Here is a 27,662-nt window from a genome sequence, read left to right as displayed (position 1 = left end):
ACTTGAGTTACAAAGAAAATCACTCCTGATCTTTCCAAATCATTAAAACCACTTTTATACAACTCTAATTTTACATTGGCATCCAAAAGAGCAGCCATGTTTACAAACATAACAGAGGAATGTGACATATTTATTATTTCCTCTTTGTTACTATTGTACATTTTCTAAACCCTGTCTTATGCTTGCCTGACATGAGAGATGGCGGGAGTTAGCTCCAAAGTACACAGGTACTTCGGGCGCCAAAGCAGGGACTGCGACTTCCACCACCACGGATATTCAGGCACTTAGTGAAGGAAAGGGTTAAGAAACTGATGTATATCCTGCATAAGGGAAGAACTAAAAAGTACCATTCACAGTGAAATTTTCAAAATACCAGTGGCTTGAGTCACTGAGGGTAAACCATGATATTGCCTTAAGTTTGCCTGTTGTCAGGGTAATGAAGAGCCTTGCCAGCTTTGCTGTACTATAGTTTTATTAATTGTTTTCTATACTTTATATATCTATTCATAACAGGCTTATTTATTTTTACTGAGCATGAGGGAAAGGTGGGAACAATTTGGTGACTTACCATGTATGTATACTTTTTTTAAATGATGTAGGAACGGAATCCAATTTTGCCATAAATAGATACATATGGGTGCTAGAATACTGAAATTGTAACATTATTTTGTATAGTTTGCTTATTACTACAATCCAGATGTTTAAGTATTCAGAGCTCAACAGTGCAGTGGTATTTTGTATATCACAAGGCACACATGCTGTGTTTGTAGATATTACCACAATGATGTGGTAGCTTTTTCTCTTCTGTTTACTAGACTGATCAGTTTTCTGGGAAGGTGACCAGTGTCTACAGTGTTCATGTCTGCTGACAATAATGGATGGAATGTTTCTATTCATGATTCCCAAATCATTGAAGGTTTCAAAATGTAGTTTTCTTAATGCTAATATTCAAATGTGTCTCTGTGTTGTTAATTAGAATTTACAGCAAAACAGTTGCAGCCAATATAACTGAACTCAGCCTAACTATGTAACCATGCATATTTCAAATTTGAGACCAACATAATTAATGTAGGCTTTGTGCAGTCTATCTTTAAAAAGCATGAGTGATTCCTTCCTTTATTGTAATTTGGATGGAACCTTGTCCTTTAAGTCCCAGATTTGTTCCTGTTGCAGGTGGATGAATTGCTGGAGGAACAGATAATATCCATGTCTCAGTTATCATTGAGTGGACGGGTGGAGAATGCTCTAGGTAAATGAAGTTTATTATTATATTATAGGGCAAAAAGAAGCCTAAGGTTGGTGAAGTTGGTTACGAGCTTCCTGAGGAAGGCGAGTGCTCAGATAGCAGTATTGAAGAGGATGACCAAAATATGGAACATGAAATTGGTATGCTGCATAATGCAACTTGACAAGTGCAATATAAAGTCTCTTATATTTAGATTGATGCTTTCGTGGCCCATAATTGTAGATATGATAACAAGCTTTTGGGCTTTTTCCGTTTCAAGAAACAAGGTGAAATTCTTTACAATTTGCGGAGAAATTTACTCTGTGTCTTCAGAAGAAAATCTCATCTGTTCACTAGCAAGACTTCCCTAATAATGAAGGTTTGAATTTACGGTTGCTTTTCCGTTGGTCCATTGTTCATCACTAGACGGTTCACTGTGTGCTAGTCTTCTGATTGGGAGGTGACGACACCATCTTAGCTTCAATTAGGATATTTCTTGTTCCATTATATGTGCATTTTGAGGTAAAAGCAAGTTCATTAGATAAATCAGTGATGAATGTGCTAGAAGAAAAAAAATTTAAAATTGAAATGAAGTGCAAGGAAAGACTTACAGGGTAGAATAGAGCTGAAGATGGAAAGAAAAGTGTGTAGCAGAAAAAACAAGAAAAAATGAGTGCGAGTCCTGGGGGTGGGGGAAGGAGGACAAACTCCAGTGAGGTTGAGGGCACTGGAGCAAAAAGAAATCAGAATAATACAGTAACAGGTGTATACAGGTTATGCGAATATGACCCATAGCATGTAGCCTAGACTGAACCATCTAGTGATGAGGAGAGTATGAATTTGGAAAGCAGCAAAACAAAATAACTATAGTGAAAGGACAGCGAACCTATGTAAACCCTTAATGGCTGTCAACCATGTATTACTTAGTTGATAGCCTCTTGAAATTGATAGGATTTTTATGTATTTCCATAGCTTTTAAAGTAATAAACTTCATGGTTGGGTTCCGTATTGAGTTAAGACTTAACTTAAAATGAATACAAGATTTATTGCTCCACCTTCTCAATACTTAATCATTTAACGTTTATCAAAACATTACAATATGATAGTGTCAGGTACTAGTTTCGGTCCGTTTTTTTGGACCATCATCAGCCTAGCCGAAATTACAAGCAAAGGACATAAACTAAAGTAATATGGATGAACAAGAGGATGGATGGTAGTGGAATGACATACAAGTAAAAACCTTCCATAGCTTTCCATAGCTTCCCATGTAATCCTAGATCTGGAGTGTTTAGTGTGGGTATGAGCTCAAACCTCTTGCAACATGACACCATGGCCCATTGATAGGGCGTGCTCAGATATTGCTGACTGGTCTGGCTGGTTTGGCCAGTGCATACCTTGCTGCAAGTACAGGAAATTTTTTGTGTAATAGTGGGGAAATTTGTCCTTGATTTTATCTAAACTGTGAGCAGTTTTGGTGATGGTGCCAAACACTGTTTTTATATTGTGCTTGCTGAGGACCTTGTCAATTCGATCTGTGATATTGTGGACGAAAGGAAGGAGTACAGGGCTTTATGAATCTGTACATCATGACAACCATTACCCATGAATGTGACTCTGAGTATGTCCATCTTCTCCTGGAGAATGCCATGAGAATGCTCCATTTTAGTGCTGGATGATGAAAATCCCCATGGAGATAGCAGTTTATATGGGTGGGCTTATGATAGACGTGTGCCCTAAGGAGCCATCCAGTTTCATTCTTACTAGAACATCCAGGAAAGGAATGCATCTGTCTGACTTCATCTCCATAGTGAATTTAATAGAAGGATGCTGCTGATTTAGGTGGTTTAGAAATAGGTGAAGTTTTCAGGACCTTCTGTCCAGGCTACAAATTTATCAACATACCTCCACCAAATTATCGGTTTGACAGGCGCCAAATCAGTAGCTTCCTCCTCAAAATGCTCCATAAAAAGATTTATCCACTACCGGTGAAAGTGGTCTTCCCAGAGCCACAGCCACAGTCGATTCATAAAACTGCCCATCCCATAAGACATACCTGGAAGTTGTGCAGTGGTCAAATACCGTATAACCCCGAATACCACCCGCACCCTAAATTTGAGACAGCAAAATACGGAAAAAAATTTTAAAAATCAAATAACTTACATACCTATTTAATTTTCTTCAAATATACCACAAATATAAATTCAGACAGCTTACAGTTAATAAAATCACCACAAAATCATTAATAAAATTGGTCCAATACTCAGATCATTAACAATTCACCATCGTCATCTGAAGTTTCACCATAGGAACTTTCGTCGCTGGCGTCTTTCCACGAATAGTCTACTGAATTTGAAATTCCACATATCTTAAAGCTTTTAGACACTAGATCGTTGGGAATGCGTGCCCATGCTGTCTTGATCCAGCTGCATATTAGTCCCACTTCAGGCCTCTTCACTCATCCAGTTGGTGTTAACGCGTGATCACCATCAGACATGCATTCGGAGTACAACTGTTTCATTGCAGTTTTGAAAGGCCGGTTCACGCACACATCCAACGGCTGTAGAATAGAAGTGAGTCCTCTGGGAATTATCGCAAGATCAGTTTTTCCTTTCCTCATCATATATTTTACAGCGTCAGTTGTATGTCCTCGGTAACTGTCCAACACAAGCATGTTTCGTTTTTGTAACAAATCTCCTGGGCGACATTGCCAAACGCACTTCACCCAGTCCTCAACTAACGCACTATCCATCCAGCCAGACTCATGTGTTCTAACAATAACACAGGACAGCACGTTTTCTTTCAGAAGTGTTTTCCTTTTCAGAACCACATATGGAGGGAGTTTGGTTCCATCCGCTAATACGCACATTACCATGCACCATTGCTTTTCGTTACCACCTGTTCTGATTGTTACACTTTTAGAACCCTTTTGTATCCACTGTATTTTCCAACGGCATTTCAAAATAGTCAGGTGTCTGGTCAGCATTCCCAATTTGCGACAGCAAATAAGAATTTTGCTTCCTCAAATGAATAATGTGACGCTGAAAGGCTGTTAATTTTTCTTCATATGCCCCAGGGAGGTGTTGTAAAATAGACGTACGTCTCCGAATGCACAATCCCTTTCTCCAATAAAAGTTTTGGATCCATCCGCGGCTTGCTGTAAAACCCTGTGTTTTGAGTTATTTTGAGATCTCTAGTGCTTTCAATTGACACATTTCACTAGAAACACTATATCCTAACTTACATTTTTCTATCACAAATTTTGGAGTCGTTCTTCAATTTCCTGAAACACTGCACTCCGCCCGCGGAACGCTCTGCGAACGCTGTTACTTTGTAGAAGTTTTTCCTTCTTCTTCCGCCAATCATGAATACACGATTCGTCAATATCGTACTTTACGCCAATGGGACGATTTCTGTACATTTCAGCTTCGCTTACATCTTTAAGTTTCTCACGCACAGTAAATGACCGCAGACGCCGTTTTGACTCCATCGCTTACTATCGAGACAGCACTTTCACGGGTCAGATACGGACCTCGAATATGAGTGAGGTAGACTTCCCTAAACAACAGTCTCTACTCTCGCAAAGTACGATATCCCGCGAGATCAGCTATTCGCGCACCCAGCATGCCAGCAACACTTGCGAAACAAATGACGATCGAGCATCCGCAGCAGCGGCGTTCATATTTACCGCATATTTACCCATAGTCCTTGATTTACCGTATTTCATTACCTCATATTTCACGTTTACATGCCACTGTAACCATATTGAGAAAAAATCAGTCTTGTTTTCTAGAATGTAACTAAAACACAACAAGACCTGAATGCCTATTTACATGTGGTATATTGGGTAGGGTAACCGTATTCAAATCTATTTCAATACTCCATGTAAACATAGTAAATATTTACGAGAATGAACCGCTTGAATACTACCTGCACCCAAGATTTAGAACCAATATTTTGGGGAAAACAGTGCGAGTGGTATTCGGGATTATACGGTAGCTTAGTAATGTCCTCAGGAAACATATGTGCAACAAGGGACGTGACCTAGTCAGTCGGCACTTTAGTGAACAAGGACTCCACATCAAAACTCGCCATAAGTGCATTGGTTGAAGGGTTGTGGTTGACAACTTATTAATTAAATATAGAGAACTGAGTGGGTTGGCTGTGCATTTAGGAGTGCACAGCTGTGAATTTAAATTCAGGAGATAGTGGGTTCGAATGCCACTCTCGGCAACACTGAAGATGGTTTTCCATAGTTTTGCCTTTTCATACCAGGGAAATGCTGGGGCTGTACCTTAATTAAGGCCATGGCCACTTCCTTCCCACTCCTAGCCTTTCCTGTCCCATTGATGCCATAAGACCTATCTGAGTCAGTACAACATGAAGACAATTGTTAAAGGATTATGTTAAAAGGTTATACAGAAAGAGTTCCTAACGTATGATTCACTATGTCCTATATTAGGCCCCTTTAAACTACAAGCATCATTATGATTTTTACGTGTCTGAAACAATTTGCTTAGATATTTAGCCAAAGCATACATAGGAGACCCTATCGCACTAACTATTGGTGGATTCTATTCTTCTATCCTGTCAGTCTTTTGTTGCACTTTATTTTAAAAAAAATTCTACCATGTTCGACCCTAATTCATCTGATAACCTTGCTTGTTAGTTCACAATACACATACGAAGGAACAAAAAACATCTTAATTGGAGCTAAGATGGTGTTGTCACCTTTCACTTGGAAGGTTAGCTCAGAGCGAGCCATCTAGTGACGGATAAGAGTAAGTACCACTTACTATATAGACCATCAATAAAGTATTCTTAACATCAGTTCTTCATTATTAGGGAAGTCCCGCTTGTGAACAGATGATATTTTCTTGTGAAGACACAGAATAAAGGTCTCTGCGAAACGTAAAAAATTTCAACTTGTTTTCTCACACGCTTATTATCATATCTGTGAATTCTCTTCTGTCATAATTATGGGTTTTTCTTTTAGATATGAATGAAATATTCCTTTATGGCAGAGATTCAAGAGAGAGAATAGGTTGTATACAGAATTGAGGGAAGATTTATTTAGAAATGGAAGTTATTTGCTTTGTTTATTCATCACACACTAGAAATAATGATTATAATTAGTTTTGGTATAGCTATGCAATCATCTTCTGAAACTACGTTTTTTTTAAATCCTTTGTGCAGAATATGTTAGCATTAATTTGTTTGTGATTAAATTTGTTGCAATCTGCTGGCCAAACAAAAATATATTCAGAAGTTCCTTTAAATAATACCCAAAGATTAATTTGTTTCCTTCTGGTTTTATTCTCTTTTAGACAAGTTCTGAATATATTTTTTTATTTACCACCGCCACTGCCACCACCACCACCACCATGTTTTTTTTTAATATAGAAAAGTCGTTACTTTTTTATTTTTACAAACAGGTGAATTTCTCATATATTTTTAAAATTAAAATGTGAAATATTTCCTCTAATTTTCTGAAAAATTCCATATAAATTTTGCCATGCTTGTTCTTCATTTTTAAGTATGAACATAATTCTAATTGTTATTCAGTAATGAATTATGATTATTGAAAGAGTGGCCAGAGTTTTCTTCGATGTAGTGTTACTTCACCCACCTTGAATGTTTTTTAAAATCCTGAAGAATGCTCATTATCAACAATCACATACAAATTAAAATGACTTGTGATGAAACAGATGTATAGTCATCAAATTCACATTTTCCTCAAAGAAGAAACTATTTTATTTAGCCTAAGTGTACAAGCATTGTATGATATTACAAACTACACTTTGCATTGCATAAATATTTGTAATGGTACAAAAGATAATATATAAAAGTTACAAAAATCATAAAGCCCAATTGTATGGAGAGAGAAAAAGAGGGCGGAAAAGAAGCATTCTTATAGACTGTCCTCGTAATACACTGTCTTCTAGATTAGAAAATATCTGGGCCGTCAATCAAGTTCTTAAATGAGTATTGTCAATGTCAACTGATATCAGTCTAGTTATCATTGAAAATGGATACAGTCTTTCCCCTCTCTGTCCGGATAAACTTCCCCGTTTATTGTTATTGTGCTTTATTATTCTCTTCTAAAGTGTTCTTGAAGTAAACAGGATTGTAATTACAATACTGGCTGCCACACATTGTTTTCCTGTATGTTTTTGGCATGGCCAAAGTTACCTCGGAAGAGGACAACTTTTAACAAAACACTATTCCCTGAAAAACCTATTTGAAAAAAATGCATCAACTTGTGTTGATCAGTTACTAGATATACTTACATTTTAACCCCATAAACCACTGGAACAGAGAATCGAATGCTGGGGTTAGAGAACAGTTTGTTTTCTTCTGTTACCAGACAAGACAATAGTCGGGGCTATGGAAAAAATTGATTGACTCAACATGAGCCTGCCACTGTTCTTTTGACTACCAAGTTTTGATAGAGCATTCTGTTGTATGTGCTGTTTAGTTATTGCAAGTGGTTCATCTTTTTCCGTATAGGAGGCAGGAGAAAACAAGTGTTGCAATTCGTCAGTGGCCAAAGTTAGGAGCGCGCAGCTGTGCGCTTGCATCCGGGAGATAGTGGGTTTGAATCTCACTGTTGGCAGCCCTGAAGATGGTTTTCCATGTTTTCCCATTTTCACACCAGGCAAATGCTGGGGCTGTACCTTAACTAAGGCCACGGCCGCTCTTTCCCATTCCTGGCCGAAGTTACCCCACTTTACGGTACATATCTATTGGACAGAAATCCTCTCGAATTCTCCTAACTCAACTGAAATATCACCCCTTTTAGGCTATAAATAGCCTTGTTATATCAGACTCATTTCACTACAGCTGAAAATCTAAAACAGTAATTTTTTCTAGATACTGATATCACTGTATCACTTCATTGTAAGAAAATCTGGAAATATTCTTTCAACTTGTTGGAACTTTCTGAAATAAATTTTCAATCTATTCTGAACACAGACATACAGAAAACAAACTTTACTGATGAAAAATGTGCTTATAACATAACATTAACACCAACTAACGCAAATGCTCCAGTTTATTTACAAAAAAAAAAAAAAAAAAGTTTACAATTCACTGCACTAATCAAACAATACATTAGACGGCATGATCTTCACTACAACCAAAGATTACACAAACAAGATTAATATTATTGTACTGGCCGTGCGGTTAGGAGCGCGCAGCTGTGCGCTTTCATCCGGGAGATAGTGGGTTTGAATCTCGCTGTTGGCAGCCCTGAAGATGGTTTTCCATGTTTTCCCATTTTCACACCAGGCAAATGCTGGGGCTATACCTTAACTAAGGCCACGGCCGCTTCTTTCCCATTCCTCACCCTTTCTTATGGGGATGATGGGATAGGAAACATCCGGCTGATCTGAATTGTTATGACTAGTGAATTGTGTTTACATGTCCTATACAGCGTGATTCAGCCACCCCTTCCAATGTAGTTTTATGCAACCCACAATATTCATTCTGTCCTGAAAACATCTGCCCTGCCAGTATGCTCATACAACACAACCGGATATCTTGGTATTTACCACCTCACCATGATAGGACGCCGTAATGTTATACTCTTATTAAACACTGGAAGACATGCGTGCGCCTTCTAGATCATATAAACCTGACACGCCCGTGAAACACTAAATTGATATTGTGAGCACAGTAAACCTAATACTTGGTATAAGCTGCCCAGTGAGCCATACGGAAGCGTAGTGAAGGCATGGCGGAGCAGGCTTGCATGTCAGGTGGGAGGTTCGAGTCCGGGGAGAAGTTTACAAATTTTGAAATATTTGTTTAATAGGTTTAAGACACTGTTCTTGACGTTCACAAATATACTCGTTCATTCAATCTATTGTTGTAATGTTAACATACTTATTGTAAATTAAAAATATCTTAGTGTTGAGTTATCTGGTACTGTATTTTATAAAATCCACGTCGGTCGGAGATTTGGTATTGAATAATGATGTATGTTGATGTGCTTGTGTGATAGGATAGGCACGAGTCGCATGTTTTTAACAATGAATTTAAAGTCTTCTTAGGCTTAGCTCAGGGTCAAGTTGTTGGGTTTGATGTTCCATTAACTAAGGTGCGAATGTTCCTCTCTTCATACTCGCATTGCATTGGATTATGTCAGATAATTTGCTGTCCTAGTCGGTCATTTGTGTGCTAGTCGGGAGCATGCCTTATTATTAACCCAACATTAAGATGTTTTTTAAAGTAAGTGTGTAAACATTGCAACACTAGTTAGAGTAAATGAGTGAACATCATGATCAGTGTCACAACAAACTGATGAACATTTTAGACTTTCAAAACTATTCTTTCAAGTAGCCTATATTTTATTACCACAACACATCATTATAAGTTAACATTAGGCATTCATAATTAAGATAAGTAATGTTTCAGCATTGTATGTTGTTATTATTAAGACAATAGGTTCAAAACCAGTACTGTTATATTAGAATGTTTTAAGTACTTTATAAGGAATTAATGTATTGATTAAGGTGGAAAGTTCCTATCTTTGTATTTGCGATTATCATCTAAAACTAATCTGCAGCCTGTTAGCAGTTGCCTAATTACATCTGCCCCAAGTAATATCTTTACCTCAGGAACATCATAGCCTACATCTGATCAGGTCATGTTGTGGTTTTGAAGCACTGGGTAATACCTCTGGGTCTCAAGCCAGGGTACAAAATCATAAATTTTCTCTTGGTCCAACATAGGAATGGTGCACTAAAATTTTTCATCTAAACTTCTAAGAGTAACCTCGTAAATACGATGGATGCACTTCTCACCCTGTCTCTACTCCACCAAACATATTATGTATTAATGTCTCTTCCCTTATCTTCCTCAGCCCAAGCTTGTGAACACTGTCCTCCGTGATGTATGATCTTTGAGATCCCGAGTCTAGTAATACTCTTGCCAACTTAACAACCTTGTTTACTGTCACTTTAACTACCAAAGTTTACAACAATACCTGACCCTTTTCATGAGACAGTAAGATTTCTATTCTACCTGGTTTATTTTCTTTCTCACCTGAACTTTTCTTGCTGCTATCGACTGGAATTATATCCTTTAAACCCTTGCACATAATAGTGTGATGCCCCTTACAACAAATCATGCATTTGAGTACAGCTTCGCACTTTTGTACCATGGCCCACCTTGAGGCAGTGAAAACATGCTCCTTTCTTTTTCAAAATTTTTTATTTTTCTCTGTAGTGAGCCCTCTACCTTTAAAACAGTCTGAGTCACGTGGTTCCCTTTATCGCACCAAATACATGCCCTATCACTCCTTTTTTCTTCACTTGAGAAAATGACTGCTAATGTGGGTAGCTTTCCTCTATTGTTTTGCGATGCACCCCCCACAGCAACCTAGGAAATCAGTACGAGCCAGAAGGAGACGTTCTTCACTTTCTACCTCTTGTCTCAAAAATCTCAAAAGTGTCTCGAGATAATTAGATTGGTCACCCTTCCTACATACCTGCGACGTACGAGACCGCTCGCACGCTTTCAAAATGTCATCTGGTAGTGCTGATTCTACAAGCGGGTAAAGCATTTCTGCATATTTATTAGTAACCCCTAGTGACTCTAGTGCCTTTAACTGGGTCTCCAGTTTATTAAAAAGACTACGTAGACTGATATCATTTAGCACGTTACTCTTTTGAAGTACTAATTGCAAGAGTTCACGAACATAAATCTCAAATCAGAAGTTCATCTCTTGCAAGTCTCGATTTTAATTGCTCTATAGCTTTCTGATGGTTTGATGCTGAGGGTGGGAAACTTTCCACGAGTTCTCCAGCTGATGTCCCGAGTACAATACCCTGGCAGAGGTATTGGAATTTATCCTCTTCCTCGATTTCCTCATCCTCATGTGTCTTTTTAAACTGCCCCCAGAAGGCTATCCAGTTATGTACATCCCCATCGAACTGTTTAAGTTCTAATTGAGGCAGTCTTAAATTTCATTTACTCCTGGATTTACTAGAATCAGTACTAGCAACACTATTTGCCCCATTGTCATTGAGTGTGCCATCATGCAAAAAATTCTCATACCTGGTCTCTAAGGTTAACCACCTTTCGCGGTATCCCTCCATGATTTCGCATTCGGCAATGATTTCTTCTTCTTCTTCGTGCTTTCCGGCGTACCAAACCTCACGAATTCTCTCATCGAGCCCGAATAATCATTCAGTTTTGTCCTCAAAGATCTTGAATCCTGCGGAGACTTCTTCTCTTGTGGGTTGTTCCGCATTTAGCTTCCATTCAAAGTCATTGCCAGTATGTGTAAACAGTCGGCACACTTGTGTTTGGTCACTTTTCAGTTTCGTAATTTCCGCCATATTTACATGGAAACTAGTCCTGTTGCGGTTGCCGGATGATGAAAAAGTGCTTATAAGGAAACATTAACACAAATTAACACAAATGCTCCAGTTTATTTACAAAAAAACAAGTATACAATTCACTGCACTAACCAAACATTAGACAGCATAATATTCACTACAGTCAAAGATTACACAAACAAGATAAACAGTAGTGTGTCCCTTGTAACGTCCATAGATACACCAGTAAGATATGGCATGGCAGTCAATGGAATAAATGTGGTTCCATAACAGCTACAATTCAATGGTTCCTATACCAACATCACTGAAAGAAATATAGACACACTACATTTTAATAACAGATTTGTGAAACATTCACAATTTAGAGAAATGACTTTTGTCCTCACCATTTCAACAGCAAATGCATTAATCACTTCCTTGAAATCAAGACTGACTGTGATATCTGATTCTGTGGTGAGCACTCCATTTGACCATTTGCTCTTGACTCTGTGACATCTGTAGATGATTTTTAACTCGTTTTAAGACTGAGAATGTCCTTTCAGTGCTTTGTTGCTGGTATACAGCTGTAAATCATAAATGCGGTGTACACATTTGGGTAAGTTTTGTTGAAGCCAACATTCTGTGGAGAAATGGGACAGAGGATAACTTATCACCATTTTTTTTCATGGATAAGAGATTACTTTTAAAATGGAAACAGTCTTTACCAAAGTTGCTTACTATGTCAGAATCGCAAATTTTTCCTGCAGCGTCAAATTTTTTTTTTGCTAGTTGCTTTACGTCGCACCGACACAGATAGGTCTTATGGCGGGACAGGAAAGGGCTAGGAATGGGAAGGAAGCGGTCGTGGCCTTAATTAAGGTACAGCCCCAGCATTTGCCTGGTGTGAAAATGGGAAACCACGGAAAACCACTTTCAGGGCTGCCGACAGTGGGGTTCGAACCTACTATCTCCCGAATACTGGATACTGGCCGCCCTTAAGCGACTGCAGCTATCGAGCTCGGTGTAAAAAATTTGAGCAGATTCTAGTTCCTCAGTATCTGATAGAAATGAAAATATTGAATTGTACTCTTTGTAGCTCAATTTGAATTGTTTGTTATATTTTAGAATATAATACTTTCATTCTTTTCTAGCTGTCATCATCTTTGAAGCAATCTGACCCTATTTCTTCTTTAGGACATTCTGGTTCTACTTCTGACTCAGATAGTTCATAAAAATGTCTCTTACAGTTAATTTTGATGGTTTGCACTTGAAATGCCTACAGTAGAAGCAGATGAAACTGAGTCTGAACTGCTGATCAGAGCAAGTTTCTCTTCATATAAATCTTCGTAAGCCAGGAAAGAGATCTGAAGTTCAGCTTCCAGCATTTTCATTACTTTGCCAAACTGCTACAGAATATAACCCCATACAGACATCATAAATGCTATCTCAGTACCAGTAGCAGCGATTGGGAATTAAAGGGGGGGGATGTACAGACAACAAAAAGTACCAGAGTTTGTGGGATGTAGGGTGGGGGGTAATATGTATCAAACCTGAAGAAAGCTACAAAATGGTAAGTTTTTGTATGCTCTCTGAGCGAATTTCAACAGATAGGTAAAGGTTGACAGTTTACCAACTTAAGTACTGTAATAATAATAATGGTGTTCCTAGATGTTCGAGCTCTTACCCACACTAAACACTACAGGTCTAGGATTATACGGGAAGCTGTGGAAATATAGATGTTGATTCCTATAGGGAATCTGAAATATTTGTTCCGGATGAGTAAATTTATAATACCAATATAAATGGTCCGTTATTGGACATTATAAATTTTCCAGCTAACTCGTCCTGGTTGCCAGCATTTCGCCCCCGTGTGCTAGGCTGGGCTCATCAGGTGGTACCTAGCACACCTACCAAGACGCTGGCCAGTGCATACCGTGGAGGCCACTGTGTAGGCTAATTGTAGCCACCGGCAGTGCCAATGCACTATGAGAGACTTTGTCTCATTAACAAAAATTGATGCCTGCTTGGTCATCAGATGATATAGATGTTGATTCCCATAGGGAATCTGAAATAATTATTCCAAATGAGTAATAAATGGGGTTCGAACCCCACTGTCGGCAGCCCTGAAAATGGTTTTCCGTGGTTTCCCATTTTCACACCAGGCAAATGCTGGGGCTGTACCTTAATTAAGGCCACGACCGCTTCCTTCTCACTCCTAGCCCTTCCCTGCCCCAGCGTCGCCATAAGACATATCTGTGTCTGTGCGACGTATAGCAAAAAAAAAATCAGTTAAGTAATACTTGGCTGCCTGTCATTAAGGATGTATGTAGGTAGTTCTCTTCCCTGTCATTTCTATATTTTATTTAGTTTCTGTGTTTTCCATATTCATACGTTGTCTTGACTAGTCGGTTCATTTCAACCTATGGGTTATGTGTTTTATCATATTGGAGCTTAATGTTGTCGTCAACTCCCGCTTGGAGCACTGTGCTAGCGTACAGCGAGCCACCTGGTGATGAACGAGTGTACCACTACAATTTTCCAATGGTAAAATTATTCTTAAATTCAAACCTTCATTATTGTAGACTTCCTCAGAAACAGTCGATATTTTCCTTCTGAAGATGCAGAGCAAAGTTCTCTGTGAAACATACAGAATTTCACCTTGTTTCCTTGACACGGTGTAAGCTCAAAAGCCCATATCATGTCTACAAGTCCGGGCCATGAAAGCATCAATGTTACCAATAGTTTCTTGTTTTTTTGTGTGTTTGTGTGTGTGTGTGTGTGTGGGGGGGGGGGTGTGGAGATTTTGGTTCAATACTATACAATAAAACTTTCACCAAAGGAACAATACTACACATTTATTACAATTAAATAGAAATACGTCTAGATATAATTAAAAATCGTTTAGCATTTGCTACACATTAAGAAACTAACAGACTATAAAGAGGCTGCCAGACTGACGAATGCACACGGCAACTGGGTGAATCATACCTCATGTGTCTACGATATTGGGAAAAAAAATACCCATTACCCTTCCTCACAGTACATGCAAATTGTCTATGACTTGCTGTGGCGCTATACAAATCGATTAGCCACGACGAACAACATTTTGTGCATATTTCCGTTAATAATTTTCTTAATAATTAAAGAAAACAAAGGAAATAATTATCTGGTGAGACAACAAGGCTTGTATGAATTGCTTGTTTTAATAATTCATATAATTCCTAGTTATTGCGACGGGAAGTAGATTATTTATTTATTTATTTATTTGTTTGTTTGTTTGTTTGTTTGTTTGTTTGTTTGTTTGTTTGTTTGTTTGTTAAGTGGCAAAGTTAGGGCTCTTGGCCCTCTCTTACAGTTAACCAGACACATTTTTTTTATTTTTACAGTATTAATCTAAAATATCACTGTAATCAATTACTGTTATTGAGATATGTAAGTCAGGTAAGGAATTACAATAATACAATTAAGGTTTCTACTGATGAAAAATTATAGGATAAATAGAGAGTGGATAATAACCAAAAAAAAGTATATCAACTTATAACCTAAAGAAAATATCTACAACTAGCTTAAAGGAAAACTTATTCAAATGTAAATTAACTGAATATTAGTATGTTACAATGTGAGTATACTAAAAATTGGTGATGCTATGTAGTCTATTTCTATGAACAGTCTATAGCCTTAAATGAGAGTAGTAAGAACGTAAATGGGATAGCCTAAGAACTTAAATCTAGTACATAATTTTTGGCTTCATTCACACGTCATTCACTCTTACATTCATTCGAGTCAACTGTATGTACTCTGGAGGAATTTATGGTAGGCTGTTTTAAATGTCCTTGATGAGCAAAACTTTTTAATATCTTCCGGGATCGTATTCCATAACCTCGAAGCAGAGACCAGGAATGAAAGGTTGTAGGTATTTGTTCGATGCAGTGTTATTTCAAGTAGTGAACCGGAACGAGTGTTAATTTCATGGAATGAAGAAGCCTAAAATTGGATGATAGATAGGTGGAGCTGTTGGAAGAAAGCAACTGAAAGACGAGGGTCATTTGGTGCATTTTTCTATGGTCATTTAAACGTAGCCATCCTAACTTTTTGTAGTATGCTGTTATGTGAGCATCATGCCGGAGCCAGAAGGCATATCGAATGCAAGAGTTCTGTACACGTTGTAGCTTTGTTGCTTGTTCATAGGTTATGTCAGTCAGTAAACTGTCACAGTAGTCAAAGATTGGAAATAGAAGTGTTTGTATGAGTTTTAATTTAAGGTCCAGTGGCAGAACATTTTTATAACGCTTCAAAGGATAAATGGATGCATGTACTCTTCTGCACACATTAGTTATGTGCTCATTCCAGGTCAGAGCCTCATTTAAGGTGTCCCCAAGGTTTGTAACAATCTTGGAGTATGGCACTTCGGTATCATCAATGGTAATTGGAGGATTGTGATTACTATTTAGAGCACATAGTAATTTTTTGTGTCCAGTTATTATGCTTTGGGTATTTCGTGGGTTGATGAGTAAGGCATTGTTTCTGGCATACGCTGTGAGTCGTCATAGGTCTGTATTCATATGCTGGATCGCTTCGCATATACTATCTAAACTGGTATGGTAATATACCTGTAGGTCATCAGCATACAGATGGTATTTACAGTGGACAAGTGGGGATGAAATATCATTGATATACAGGCTGAATAATAAAAGTCCCAGCACAGATCTTTGAGGCACGCCAGATAAACTGATAGCCCATTTGGACATAACATCATTTACTGTGATACACTGATGACAATTTGTGAGGTAGGATATAAAGAAGTTGAGCGCATTCTGGTCGACGCCAAGGGAGCGCAATTTTGAAAGGAGTAGTAGTATGTTGACTGTATCAAATGCACTGCTAAAATCAAGGAGAGTGAGTACCGTCACCTGTCATTTAACCATAGCAAGCCTTATATCATCTGTTACCCGAAGGAGTGCTGTCGTCGTACTGTGGCCCTTCCTGAAGCCAGATTGCAATGGGTCTAGTAGTGAATGATTTGTGAGATATTCAGTTAGTTGCTCGTGAATTAATCGTTCAAGGGCTTTCGCAAGTGGAGGGAGTATTGATATAGGGCGGTAGTTTGATGGATAATTTGATGTGGTGTTCTTTAATACTGGAATCACTGGAGCATCCTTCCAAATGTCTGGAAAAGTTCCTGAATTTATACAGTAATTGAAGATATGAGTAATGATCGGAAATACTGTGCCGATGACATTTTTTATGAAGCCTATTGGAATATGATCTGCTCCTTTCGCTTGAGATTTAATGGATTTTAAGACTCGTTTTACTTTGTTTATATTGACAGTTCGCAATGAGAATGTTGGTTCAATATTCAAGTAATTGCCATCTTCGTGTGGCGGGATTCCGGATTGGGGTAGACTTTCTTTGATTTGTGTACCAGTGAAATGAGAGGTAAATGTGTCCAGTGATATTGTTGGAATATGAGGTTCTTTAATTTTTCCTATTCCTATTGAACGTAACTGATTCCACGCATTAACTGTATTGAGATTTTTGGTTTGATTTCTGATATATTTAAATTTACTGTTTCTAATTAATTGTTTCATTTTGTTCCGTAGACGACAGTATTGTACGAAATCCGTTTGCTCTTTTGTTGCTTGTACCGGCGAAACAAAGCATCACGGTGGGCCATTGTTGCTTTTATCTCAGTGTTTAACCATGGAGCAGGAGAGCGAGAAACTCTTGCCTGCAGAACGGGAGCATGCTTGTCATAGAGTCCTAACAATAAGGAGTTAAATCGATGTATTTTCAAGTTCACGTCCTTCAATTGTCGTATATCGTCCCAAGGCAAATTATATGCGTCATATTTTAGTAGAGTTAAGTCTATGAGTAGCACAGGTAGATAAGATGATGTGTAGAGATACCAGGGACAGAGATTTGTCCGTGCTTGACAGCCTTATGGGGATTATTTGTCACTAAGTAGTCAATTAGAGTGTGGGTTGAGCCATTACGTGTGTGTACGTGATTAGTTGCGTCTAATGGTAAGATGGTCATGTCCATTGAAATGAACAGTCTGCGAATTAGGTCCGAGTCACTAGTCTGGGTCAGGAGATTTATGTTAAAATCACTGAGGATTATGATGTGTTCGTAACCTGGTATAAGTTTCAGTAGATCCGCTTCAAGTGCGTCTATATTACTTACCTTGGGTGGCTTATATACTACTACTATTAACACTTTCTGGTGGTTGACAATCGCCTCAAGGAACATATATTCAGTATGCGGGGTGTCATTGGGGGAAGATTTACAGATTATTCTGCTCTTAATGTCATCTCTACAGTACACTGAAACACCACTGCCTCGTTTACCTGCGCGGTCATTCCTGTATAAAGTATACCCATCAATTTTTACAAGTGCGGAACTGATACTGTTAGTCAACCAACTTTCACTCAGACCGATTGAATGCATATTTGTATCAGTAATTATAGAACGGACTTCGTCAAAGTGACTTAAGAGTGATAAACAGTTAATGTGGCAACATTGCAGGGTTCTAGGAAACTGCGACAAGGCACGTTTCAATAGGATTCCTGTGGGCTCGGGTTGGGGTAGGGGAGTTACTAGTGATTGTGAAAGAGGGTTGTCATTGTCTTGGAATACGTCCGGGTCAGTGGCATGTAGGAATTCCTCATCTGCTACAAGCACAGGCTTATTAATCTTAGCCATTATCATGCATAACTAAAGAAACACTTACCGAGAATTTCCCAGGTACATTCGCTGACTCAATTCGCACACACTGACACACACACAAATATATACACATGAAAACTACTGAACATTTTAAGACTTAAACCTTAATTCACTGTTACACCTGCTGAGTTTAGAGTTCTGTTCAAGTCACCTACAGTACTAATATATTCTTTCCTTCCAATATTTAGTAACACTACTATGCGTTCTTCGACTGTCCATACCCGCTTATGCCCTAGGATATCCCTAGCTCTGTTTAGAATTTGTTTCCAGATACTCGTAAGCGATTCAATTATTAGAAATTTAGATCCTTTGACAAGTTTTTTAACTCTCCAAACCCGTTTACGATCTTGAAACCTAAGGAATTTCACGATGATCGGTCGTCTTCCCGTCACTACGGCTTCAGCTGTTGTACTCTGTTTCCGCTCCCCTAGCCTGTGGCAGCGGTCAATGTCTCCTAGTGAGATGTCCAGTTGTAGCTTATCCCTGATGAAGTTCTCAGTTCCAAATAACATCCGAAGTAGTAACTCACTAGAGTCTGTTCCTACAGAAGGTATCTCTTAGATGCATAAGCCCACGGTGTGAATCTTGATGAGTGAATGGTGCTGTATGGATGTGTGTATAATTTAATTAATTTTCTTTAAATTAATTTAAACTGATTTATCATCAAATTTCATTTAGTAGTTTGACAAATGATATGTACATATACATATAATTATGATGTATTTATTTTTAATTTATGATACAAATTAGTTTCTTTTAAAATATTTAATATTCTCTACGGTTTTTCTGTACAATGACGTGGTTAAGTGTAAGAGAGGACCATGAGTCCTAACTTCGCCACTTTTAAAGACAAATAAATAAAATATCAATTTAGTGTTTCGCCGGCGTGTCAGGTTCATATGTTCTATAAGGCGCATGCATGTCTTCCAGTGTTTAATAAGAGTATAACATTACGGCGTCCTATCATAGTGAGGCGGTAAATACCAAGGTATCCGGTTGTGTTGTCTGAGCATACCTACAGGGCAGATGTTTTCAGGACAGAATGAATATTGTGGGTTGCATAAAACTACATTGGAAGGGGTGGCTGAATCATGCTGTGTAGGACATGTAAGCACAATTCATTAGTCATAACAATTCAGTTCAGCCGAATGTTTCTACAGAATATATAATACACACAAAAATATTTTTAGTTAAAGCAATTCATGTTAGCTTAACCAATTTAAGTATTTTATTATTAAACTAGCTGATGTACCCGTGCTTCGCTACGGGATTCTCAGAAAGACTGACTTGGTGGTTTTCCTAACTGAATTCAACATAGGTCATTACAAAAACATCAGTAGGAATGTAGCGATTGAAAGCAATGTTATCATATAAAATATTCGATCAAATGAAAAACCGCACACTTTCTCACCTTCAACGAACAGTACTACGGTGCCGATCCAAGAGTCCAAAGTTCCAGAGCTGGAATAACCAGGTCGTAGACTGCCGTGAACACTCCTCTGCAATTATTCCGTTAAATATGCACACTACTCATTCCAATCAGTGGCTCAGAGTAGGGATTGTATAGCTCGAATACTATGATGAACCAGTGTGTTACGTACCAGTAGTATCAGAAAATGTATGAACCAGAGGAATGGCATGCTAAAGAAGAAAGTTATCTTACACCCCAGCTACTTCCCACCAATATACAGGCAGGCTGTTACAGTCGGTACGACCAGGCGAGTTGGCCGTGTGGTTAGGGGCGCGCAGCTGTGAGCTTGCATCCGGGAGATAGTGGATTCGAACCCCACAGCCGGCAACCCTGAAAATGGTATTCGGGAGATAGTGGGTTCGAGCCCCACTGTCGGCAGCCCTGACGATGGTATTCCGTGGTTTCCCATTTTCCCACCAGGCAAATGCCGGAACTGTACCTTAATTAAAGCCACGGCCGCTTCCATCCACTTCCTAGACCTTTCCTATACCATCGTCGCCATAAGACATATCTGTGTCGGTGCGACGTTAAGCAAAAAAAAGATAGTATTCCGTGGTTTCCCATTTTCACACCAGTCACACCAGGCTGTACCTTAAAGCCAAGGCCGCTTCTTTCACACCACTATTCATTTCCTATCCCATCGTCGCCAAAGTCCTACCTGTGTCGGTGCGACGTCAAGCAAATTAAAAAAAACCTCGGTATGCTGCAGTAATCCTATCTATCGGGGATGAGAGGAAACAGAAGACAAAAAGCACATCACAACAAACAATGGTCAATGTAATGTTATTGTTGATAAAGTTTATGAGCTTTCTATATTGCAGGCCTTCACATTAGTTTTCTTTCGACTCTGTGATATTAGGGTGTCTTACAAAATTATTTATATCGTAGACTGTAGTTCCTTATTCTCAGACTTTACATACCGATTTTCACAAAATTCTGTTTACCCATTTTCTCGTGACTCGGCCCTGATATGGACTTAGTAACAAAAATCCAAATTCATGAATATCTCCGATTATATGCGGTACGGTAACAATGTATAAGACATAAGTGATCGGAAATTTAATAACTTCTTGCAGAACTACTACTAACTTACGACATAACTAAAGTTATGTTAGTTACGTAGTATTTATCGATACGACCACTAATAACATAAATAACTTATTTGAGAATTACATTTCAGACCTTCCCCTAAACTACAATTTCACTCAGCGTGAATAAAATAATTTTAGCCTAGATTGCAGTGGTTCATCACCCGACATTACATACCGATTTTCATTAAATTCTCTTCAGCCGTTTTATCGTGATGCGTGTACATACATACATACAGACAGACAGACAGACAGACAGACAGACATTACGGAAAAGTAAAAAATGCATTTCCTTGTTACTGTGAACATGACAGATACAGAAATACCATTCATTTCAAATTCTGAGCAATGTACAGGCAAAACACTTATTTTATATATAGATTACATTTCAGGCCTTCCCCTAAACTACCATTTCACTCAGCGTGAATAACATTATTGATAGCCTAGATTATAGCGACCAATTCCCCGACTTTGCATACCAATTTTCGTGAAGATACGGCTACTAATAAAATTAATATTTGAAAAATAAATTTTAGGCCTTCCCCTAAACTACCATTTTTCTCAGCGTGCATAGCCTATATTGTAGCGACTTATTTCCCATCTTTATCTAGCGATTTTCATTAAGACACGACCACTAATAACATAAATATTTGAGAATTAATTTTCAGGCCTTCCCCTAAACTACCATTTCACTCAGCGTGATTAAAATAATTTATAGCCTAGATTGTAGCGGTTCATCACCCGACCTTACATTCCAATTTTCATTAAATTCTCTTCAGCCGTTTTCTCATGATGCGTGTACATACATACAGACAGACAGAAATTACGGAAAAGTAAAAATTGCATTTTCTTGTTACTGTGGACATGACCGATACAGAAATACCATTCTTTTCAAATTCTGAGCAATGTACAGACAAAACTCTTATTTTATATATATAGACAAAACCCAGGATTCTGGCTTTTGATCTTAGGAAGTATGAACAGCGGCTGAAGATGCCTAAAATAATAGTCGAAACATGTCCCACTTAAGACATAACGATAATGTAAAAGTATTTATGTAAATCACACACACATACATAGATATATACATACATCCATACATACATCATCATTATGGATCGTTATGCCTTTTAGCGTTCAGTCTGCTAGCCTCTCTGAATTTACTAAATGTTGCCACAGTCCTCTATTTGCAACTAGTGCTGTGGCCTCATTTAAATTCTATACCTCTTATCTTTAAATAATTAGAAACTGAGTCTAACCATTGTTGTTTTGGTCTCCCTCTACTTCTCTTACCCTCCATAACTGAGTCCACTATTCTACTAGGTAACCTATCCTCCTCCATTCACCTCACATAACCCCACCACCGAAGCTGGTTTATGCGTAAGCTTCATCCATCGAGTTCCTTCCCAACTTAGCCTTTATCTCCTCATTCTATGTACCCTTCTGCCATTGTTCCCACCTGTTTTTACCAGAAATTATTCTCGCTAATTTCATGTCTGTTACTTCTAACTTATGAATAAGATATCCTGAGTCCACCCAGTTTTTGCTCCCGTAAAGCAAAGATGGTCTGAAGACAGACCGATGTAAAGATAATTTTGTATGGGAGCTGACTTCCTTTTTACAGGATACTGTTGATCGCAACTGCGAGCTCACTGCATTAGCATTACTGCACCTTAATTCAAACTCACTTACTATATTACCATCCTGGGAGAACACACAACCTAAATACTTGAAATTATCTACCTGTTGCAGCTTTGTATCACCAATCTGATGTTTAATTCTCTCAGATTTCTTACCTACTGACATCAATTTAGTCTTGGAAATCCATACCATACTCATTGCACCTATTTTCAAGTTGCAAGATATTAGACTGCAGGCTTTTGGCTCAATCTGCTATTAAGACCAAGTCGTCAGCATAGGCCAAACTGCTTACTACATTTCCACCTAACTGAATCCCTCCCTGCCACTTTATGCTTTTCAGCAGATGATCCATGTAAACTACAAACAACAAAGGTGAAAAATTACAGCCTTGTCTAACCCCTGAAAGTACCCTGAACCAAGAACTCGTTCTACCATTAATTCTCACTGCAGCCCATTTGTCAACATAAATGTTTTTGATTGATTTTAATAATCTACCCTTAATCCCATAGTCCCCCAGTATGGTGAACATCTTTTCTCTCGGTACCCTGTCATATGCTCTCTCTAGAACTACGAAACATAAACACAACTGTCTATTCCTCGTAGCATTTTTCAATTACCTGGTACATACTGAAAATCTGGTCCTGGCAGCTTCTTTGTGGTCTGAAACCACACTGGTTTTCATCCAACTTCCTCTCAACCACTGATCGCACCCTCCCTTCCAAGATGCCAGTGAATACTTTGCCTGGTACATTAATCAATGAAGGGGCTGATGACCTTCGATGTTAGGCCCCTTAAAACAACAAGCATCATCATCATCATCATCATCATCAACAACAACAAGTAATCAATGAGAGACCTCGATAGTTGTTACAATCCTTCCTGTTCTCTTGCTTATAGACAGGTGCAATTCCTGCTTTTGTCCAATCTGAAGGTACCTTACCAATACTCCATGCTAATCTTATTATTCTGTGAAGCCATTTTCAGCCTTGCCTTCCTACTATACTTCACTATTTCAGGTCTAATTTCATCTATTCCTGCTGCTTTATGACAATGGAGTTTATTTACCATCCTTTCCACTTCTTCAAGCGCAATTTCACCATCATCATTTTCCTTCTCCCCATGAGCTCCGTTGTTCGCGACACCACCATGAAGATTTCCTGTTACGTTGAGAAGATTTTCAAAATATTCCCTTCACCTGTCCAGTGATTCCCTGGGGTCTATTATGTGTTCACCTGAATGACCAAAAACACTGTTCATTTCTTTTTCTCTCCCTTCTTAAGATTCTTTATTACTGTCCAGAATGGTTTCCCTGCTGCTTGACCTAGCCTTTCCAGGTTATTACCAGAAACTTCCCATGACTTCTTTTTGGATTCAGCAACTATTTGCTTCGCTCTGTTTCTTTTATCTATGTACAATTCCCTATCTGCATATTCCCTTGATTGGAGCCATTTCTGATAAACCACCTTTTTACGTTTACAAGCTGCTCTCACTTCATCATTCCACTAAAATGTTTGCTTTTTCCCATCTTTACACACAGTTGTGTGTTGTAGGCATTCCCTTGCTGTTTCTACTACAGCATCCCTGTATGCCACCCATTCTATTTCTATATCCCAAACCGGCGTACTGTCCACAGTTCGGAACTTCCTACTAATTATATCCATGTACTTCTGCCTAAATTCCTTGTTCTGGAGTTTTTCTATCCTTATTCGTTTACACACAGATTTCACTTTCTCTATCCTAGGCCTACAGATAGTTCACTACAGATAGTGGCCTGTTTCATCAAAAAATCCCCAAAAAACCCGTACATTCATATCAGATTTCCTGAATTCAGTCTGTTAAGATATAGTCTATTATGGATCTGGTACCCCTAGCCTCCCATGTGTAGTGGTGAATGGCCTTATGCTTGAAGAATGTGTTCATAACTGCTAAACCCATACTAGCACAGAAGTCCAGCAAACACTTCCCATTCCCATTAGTTTCCACATCATCCCCACATTTACCAATATCCCTTTTGTATCCTTCAGTTCTATTTCCAACTCTCGCATTGAAATCACCGATTAGCATTATCCTATCCTTGCTGTTGACTCTATGATGTCACTCAGTGCTTCATAAAACTTGTCAACATCCTGATCTGCACCCTCTCATGGTGAATACACTGAGACAATTCTTGTCCTAATTCCTCCAACTGCCAAATCTACCCACATCATTCGCTCGTTTAAGTGCCTAACAGAAACTATGTTGCGTGCAATAGTATTCCTGATGAACAGCCCTACCCCAGACTCTGCCCTTCCCTTTTTAACACCCATCAAGTACACTTTATAATCTCCCAGCTCTTCCTCTTATCTCCCCTTACCCGAATATTACTTACTCCTAGTACACGCAGATGCATCCTCTTTGCTCACTCAGCCAGTTCTACTTTCTTCCGTAAGCCCCATTAATATTGATGGCTCCCCATTAAATTCTATTTCTTTTGCCAAGTTGTTTCCAAGGAGTCCCTTGCCTGTTAAATGGGAATGGGGCTCCATTACTCCCATAGGTCCGAGGCTTCCTTAAAATGTTCTGAGCGCGGTAAATTCATGAAGCAGGATGGTACTCTACTTACATAGTCCAAGTGAGGATCTCTCCTCTAACGTGTTAGGGACCATTGTTGGATTGTATAGCCCTAGCTGCCTGAGCACATGGAAGGCCATAACTCAGAATATGTCAGAGATGACCACTTCCATTCCGTAGCAACTGGTATCCCGACTCTCAGGACCACTTACTAGGCTACTCAGCCGTTGTCCATGGTTCACGAACTAGGACGTGACTACAGTAACCCACACCATGAACCATTATGTAAATAATTTTTTTTAAATATCATGTATTGGAAAGGTGGACTCTCAAAAACAAGAACACATTATTTTAGAAAACTATGAGTCAAATACGAAAAAATAGAGTATCTGGCAAAAATATGTATTAACATACATACATACATCATCATTATAGACCGTTATGCTTTTCAGCATTCAGTCTGCGAGCCTCTTGTGGACTTACTAAACGTTGCCACAATCCTCTATTTGCAACTAGTGTTGTGGCCTCATAAATATCAATAATATTAATAATAATAAACATTAACAATTTCTCTTTTTGCTGTATCCCCCCCCCCCCCCATATTTTACTGCCCTGTGCAGTTGCACATGTTGCACATCTCTAAATGTGGGCCTGCATACAATACATCATACTACAAACCTCCACACTAACACACAATAGTGAAGACATACCTCCTCATAGGGTTGGCTTCAGGAAAAACATCTGGCCACAAAAGTTGGCTAAATCCAAACAAAATGCTGACCCTAGGTAATTGGGGAATGGCTAGTTAGGAGAAAAAAAAAAAAAAATAATAATAATAGTAACTATTGAACTGAATTGTCTTTATAAGTACTCTTGTATTGTTTAATACACTGTAGCATAGCATGGCATGCAAAATAGTTTAGAAGTAATTATGCATTAATTCAGAAAGTTGAAATATTTGTTATCTTTATAGAAATATAATTTCTAATATGTCATTTTACAAGAATATTTAAATGTCCATACTCATAAAATCAAGTGCTGTATTATTTTTTAGCTTTCATACTCAAGAGAAAGTAACAATCCCTACTATTTTCTTTTTAAGCTATTGGTTGCTAACTCCATTCTCTAGGAATAGTGAGCCTGCCTCTCACCCACAGGTCCAGGGTTCGATTCCTAACCAGTTCTGTGATTTTTACATGTATTTGAAAACTGGTTCAAGGTTCATTCATCCTACCTGAGAATAATGGAGGACCTATCTGATTGTGAGCTAGCGATCCTTTTCTAGAAAGCGAAGAGTAATATTCTAGAGGATTTGTTGCTCTGGCCATGCATCACCTTATAATCTGTGGGCCTTTGGGGTGAACAGTGGTTACTTGATAGGCCAATGCCAGTCAGAGCTGTAGTGTTATGAGGTCTGTCTGTTTGTGTGTTCAAGCTATTGGTAATTCTTGTTTGGCAGTTCAGTGTCCTATAGGTGAGTTGTCTCACTATCTGAACAAGTTATCTCTGTATGCTTTTTGAATATATATTGAAATGGAGCCACCTCTATTTTCTTAAATTTTTTATTGTTTTTCACCTGAACTTTTTTGGTAATTTAACATGTAATGATGGACTTTTCCAAGTTCTCTTACGAGATTTGTGTGGAAAGTACTCCAGTCACTTCTTAACATATTCTAGTTAAAATGGCATAATAATAATTTATTGTTGATTCAAAATTGTTTACAGGGAGTTGTGTGTGTTTATTGGTTATAGGAGCATCATCCCCTTGGCCACCCTGCATTAGAATAATAGTTCAGGAGACAAATTCTGCCAGGATAAAAGTTGGCTCCCTCTTCATAGTGACATACCCAGGTGGTACTTTAGGAAGGGAAGGAGATCACTCTGTTCTTCTACCAGACATAAATATCAGTAAGGTAATTATTCAGCTGATGAATATTAGAATTTCATTTAAGAGGCAAGGGATGTGGTGTTCATTAGCCTGAAGTATCGTGTAATTATCACAGTTTGTGTGAGTAAAATTCCATGATTTAACTAATTGTTGTTGAAGTCTGTATTAGTGTGTGAATTTATAATTTAAACACAGAAATCAGGAGAGAATGATCATACGTTTTCAAAGAAATCCATGCTAGCTGTAAAATTGGAAGACCATGGAAAACCACTTTAAGAATGGTTGACTAGGACTCGAATACACACATCTCCTAAATTCATGGGTAAGGACCACTGTGGCAGACATTTATGTCCTCTTTTTGTTGTTGTTGTTGTTGTTGTTGTTGTTGTTGTTGTTGTTGTTGTTGTTGTTGTTGTTGTTAAAATACTAGCTGTGAAGCTTCATTGTTTATTTGAATTTTAGTGTGTAAGGTTCATAGTGGCCTGGAAAGTCAGGGAAGGTTAGGGTAAGTCAGCAAAATATTTTAAGATCTGCCAAAAGTCAGAGTAATTAAGTACCATATGTACACTTATAATCTCCACTATCTAATAAATAATTCCCGCACCTATATTTTAGGAAGGGAAGTGCAGTTACGTACAGTCAGTATGAAATGTGAGTCATTTGGTTCGTACATTTTTTTTTCGTGGATGATTTCCATACTGCGGCTAACTTGTTAGTTTTCTATTTCTGATGCTACATGAACACACATGTT

General features: G+C 38.3%; 1 protein-coding gene across 2 annotated transcripts in view; it reads left to right on the top strand.

Annotated features, from left to right (window-relative positions):
- Positions 1–27,662, top strand: part of LOC136864160 (angiogenic factor with G patch and FHA domains 1) — a 663,154-nt gene that overhangs the window by 184,717 nt on the left and 450,775 nt on the right. The window contains exons 4-5 of one of the 2 annotated variants that reach the window (XM_067140807.2): positions 1,278–1,386; positions 26,776–26,936. In XM_067140807.2, the coding sequence (XP_066996908.2) occupies positions 1,278–1,386; positions 26,776–26,936 (270 nt within the window). Of the gene's footprint in view, positions 1–1,173; positions 1,250–1,277; positions 1,387–26,775; positions 26,937–27,662 lie in introns of both variants that reach the window. The other variant, XM_067140808.2, reaches the window with a different exon arrangement.

The sequence above is a fragment of the Anabrus simplex genome, chromosome 2 (assembly GCF_040414725.1).
Source record: "Anabrus simplex isolate iqAnaSimp1 chromosome 2, ASM4041472v1, whole genome shotgun sequence".
Taxonomy (NCBI): Eukaryota; Metazoa; Arthropoda; class Insecta; order Orthoptera; family Tettigoniidae; genus Anabrus; species Anabrus simplex.
The sequence above is the reverse complement of the archived record's forward strand: the minus strand, read 5'-3'. Positions and strand labels throughout refer to the sequence as shown.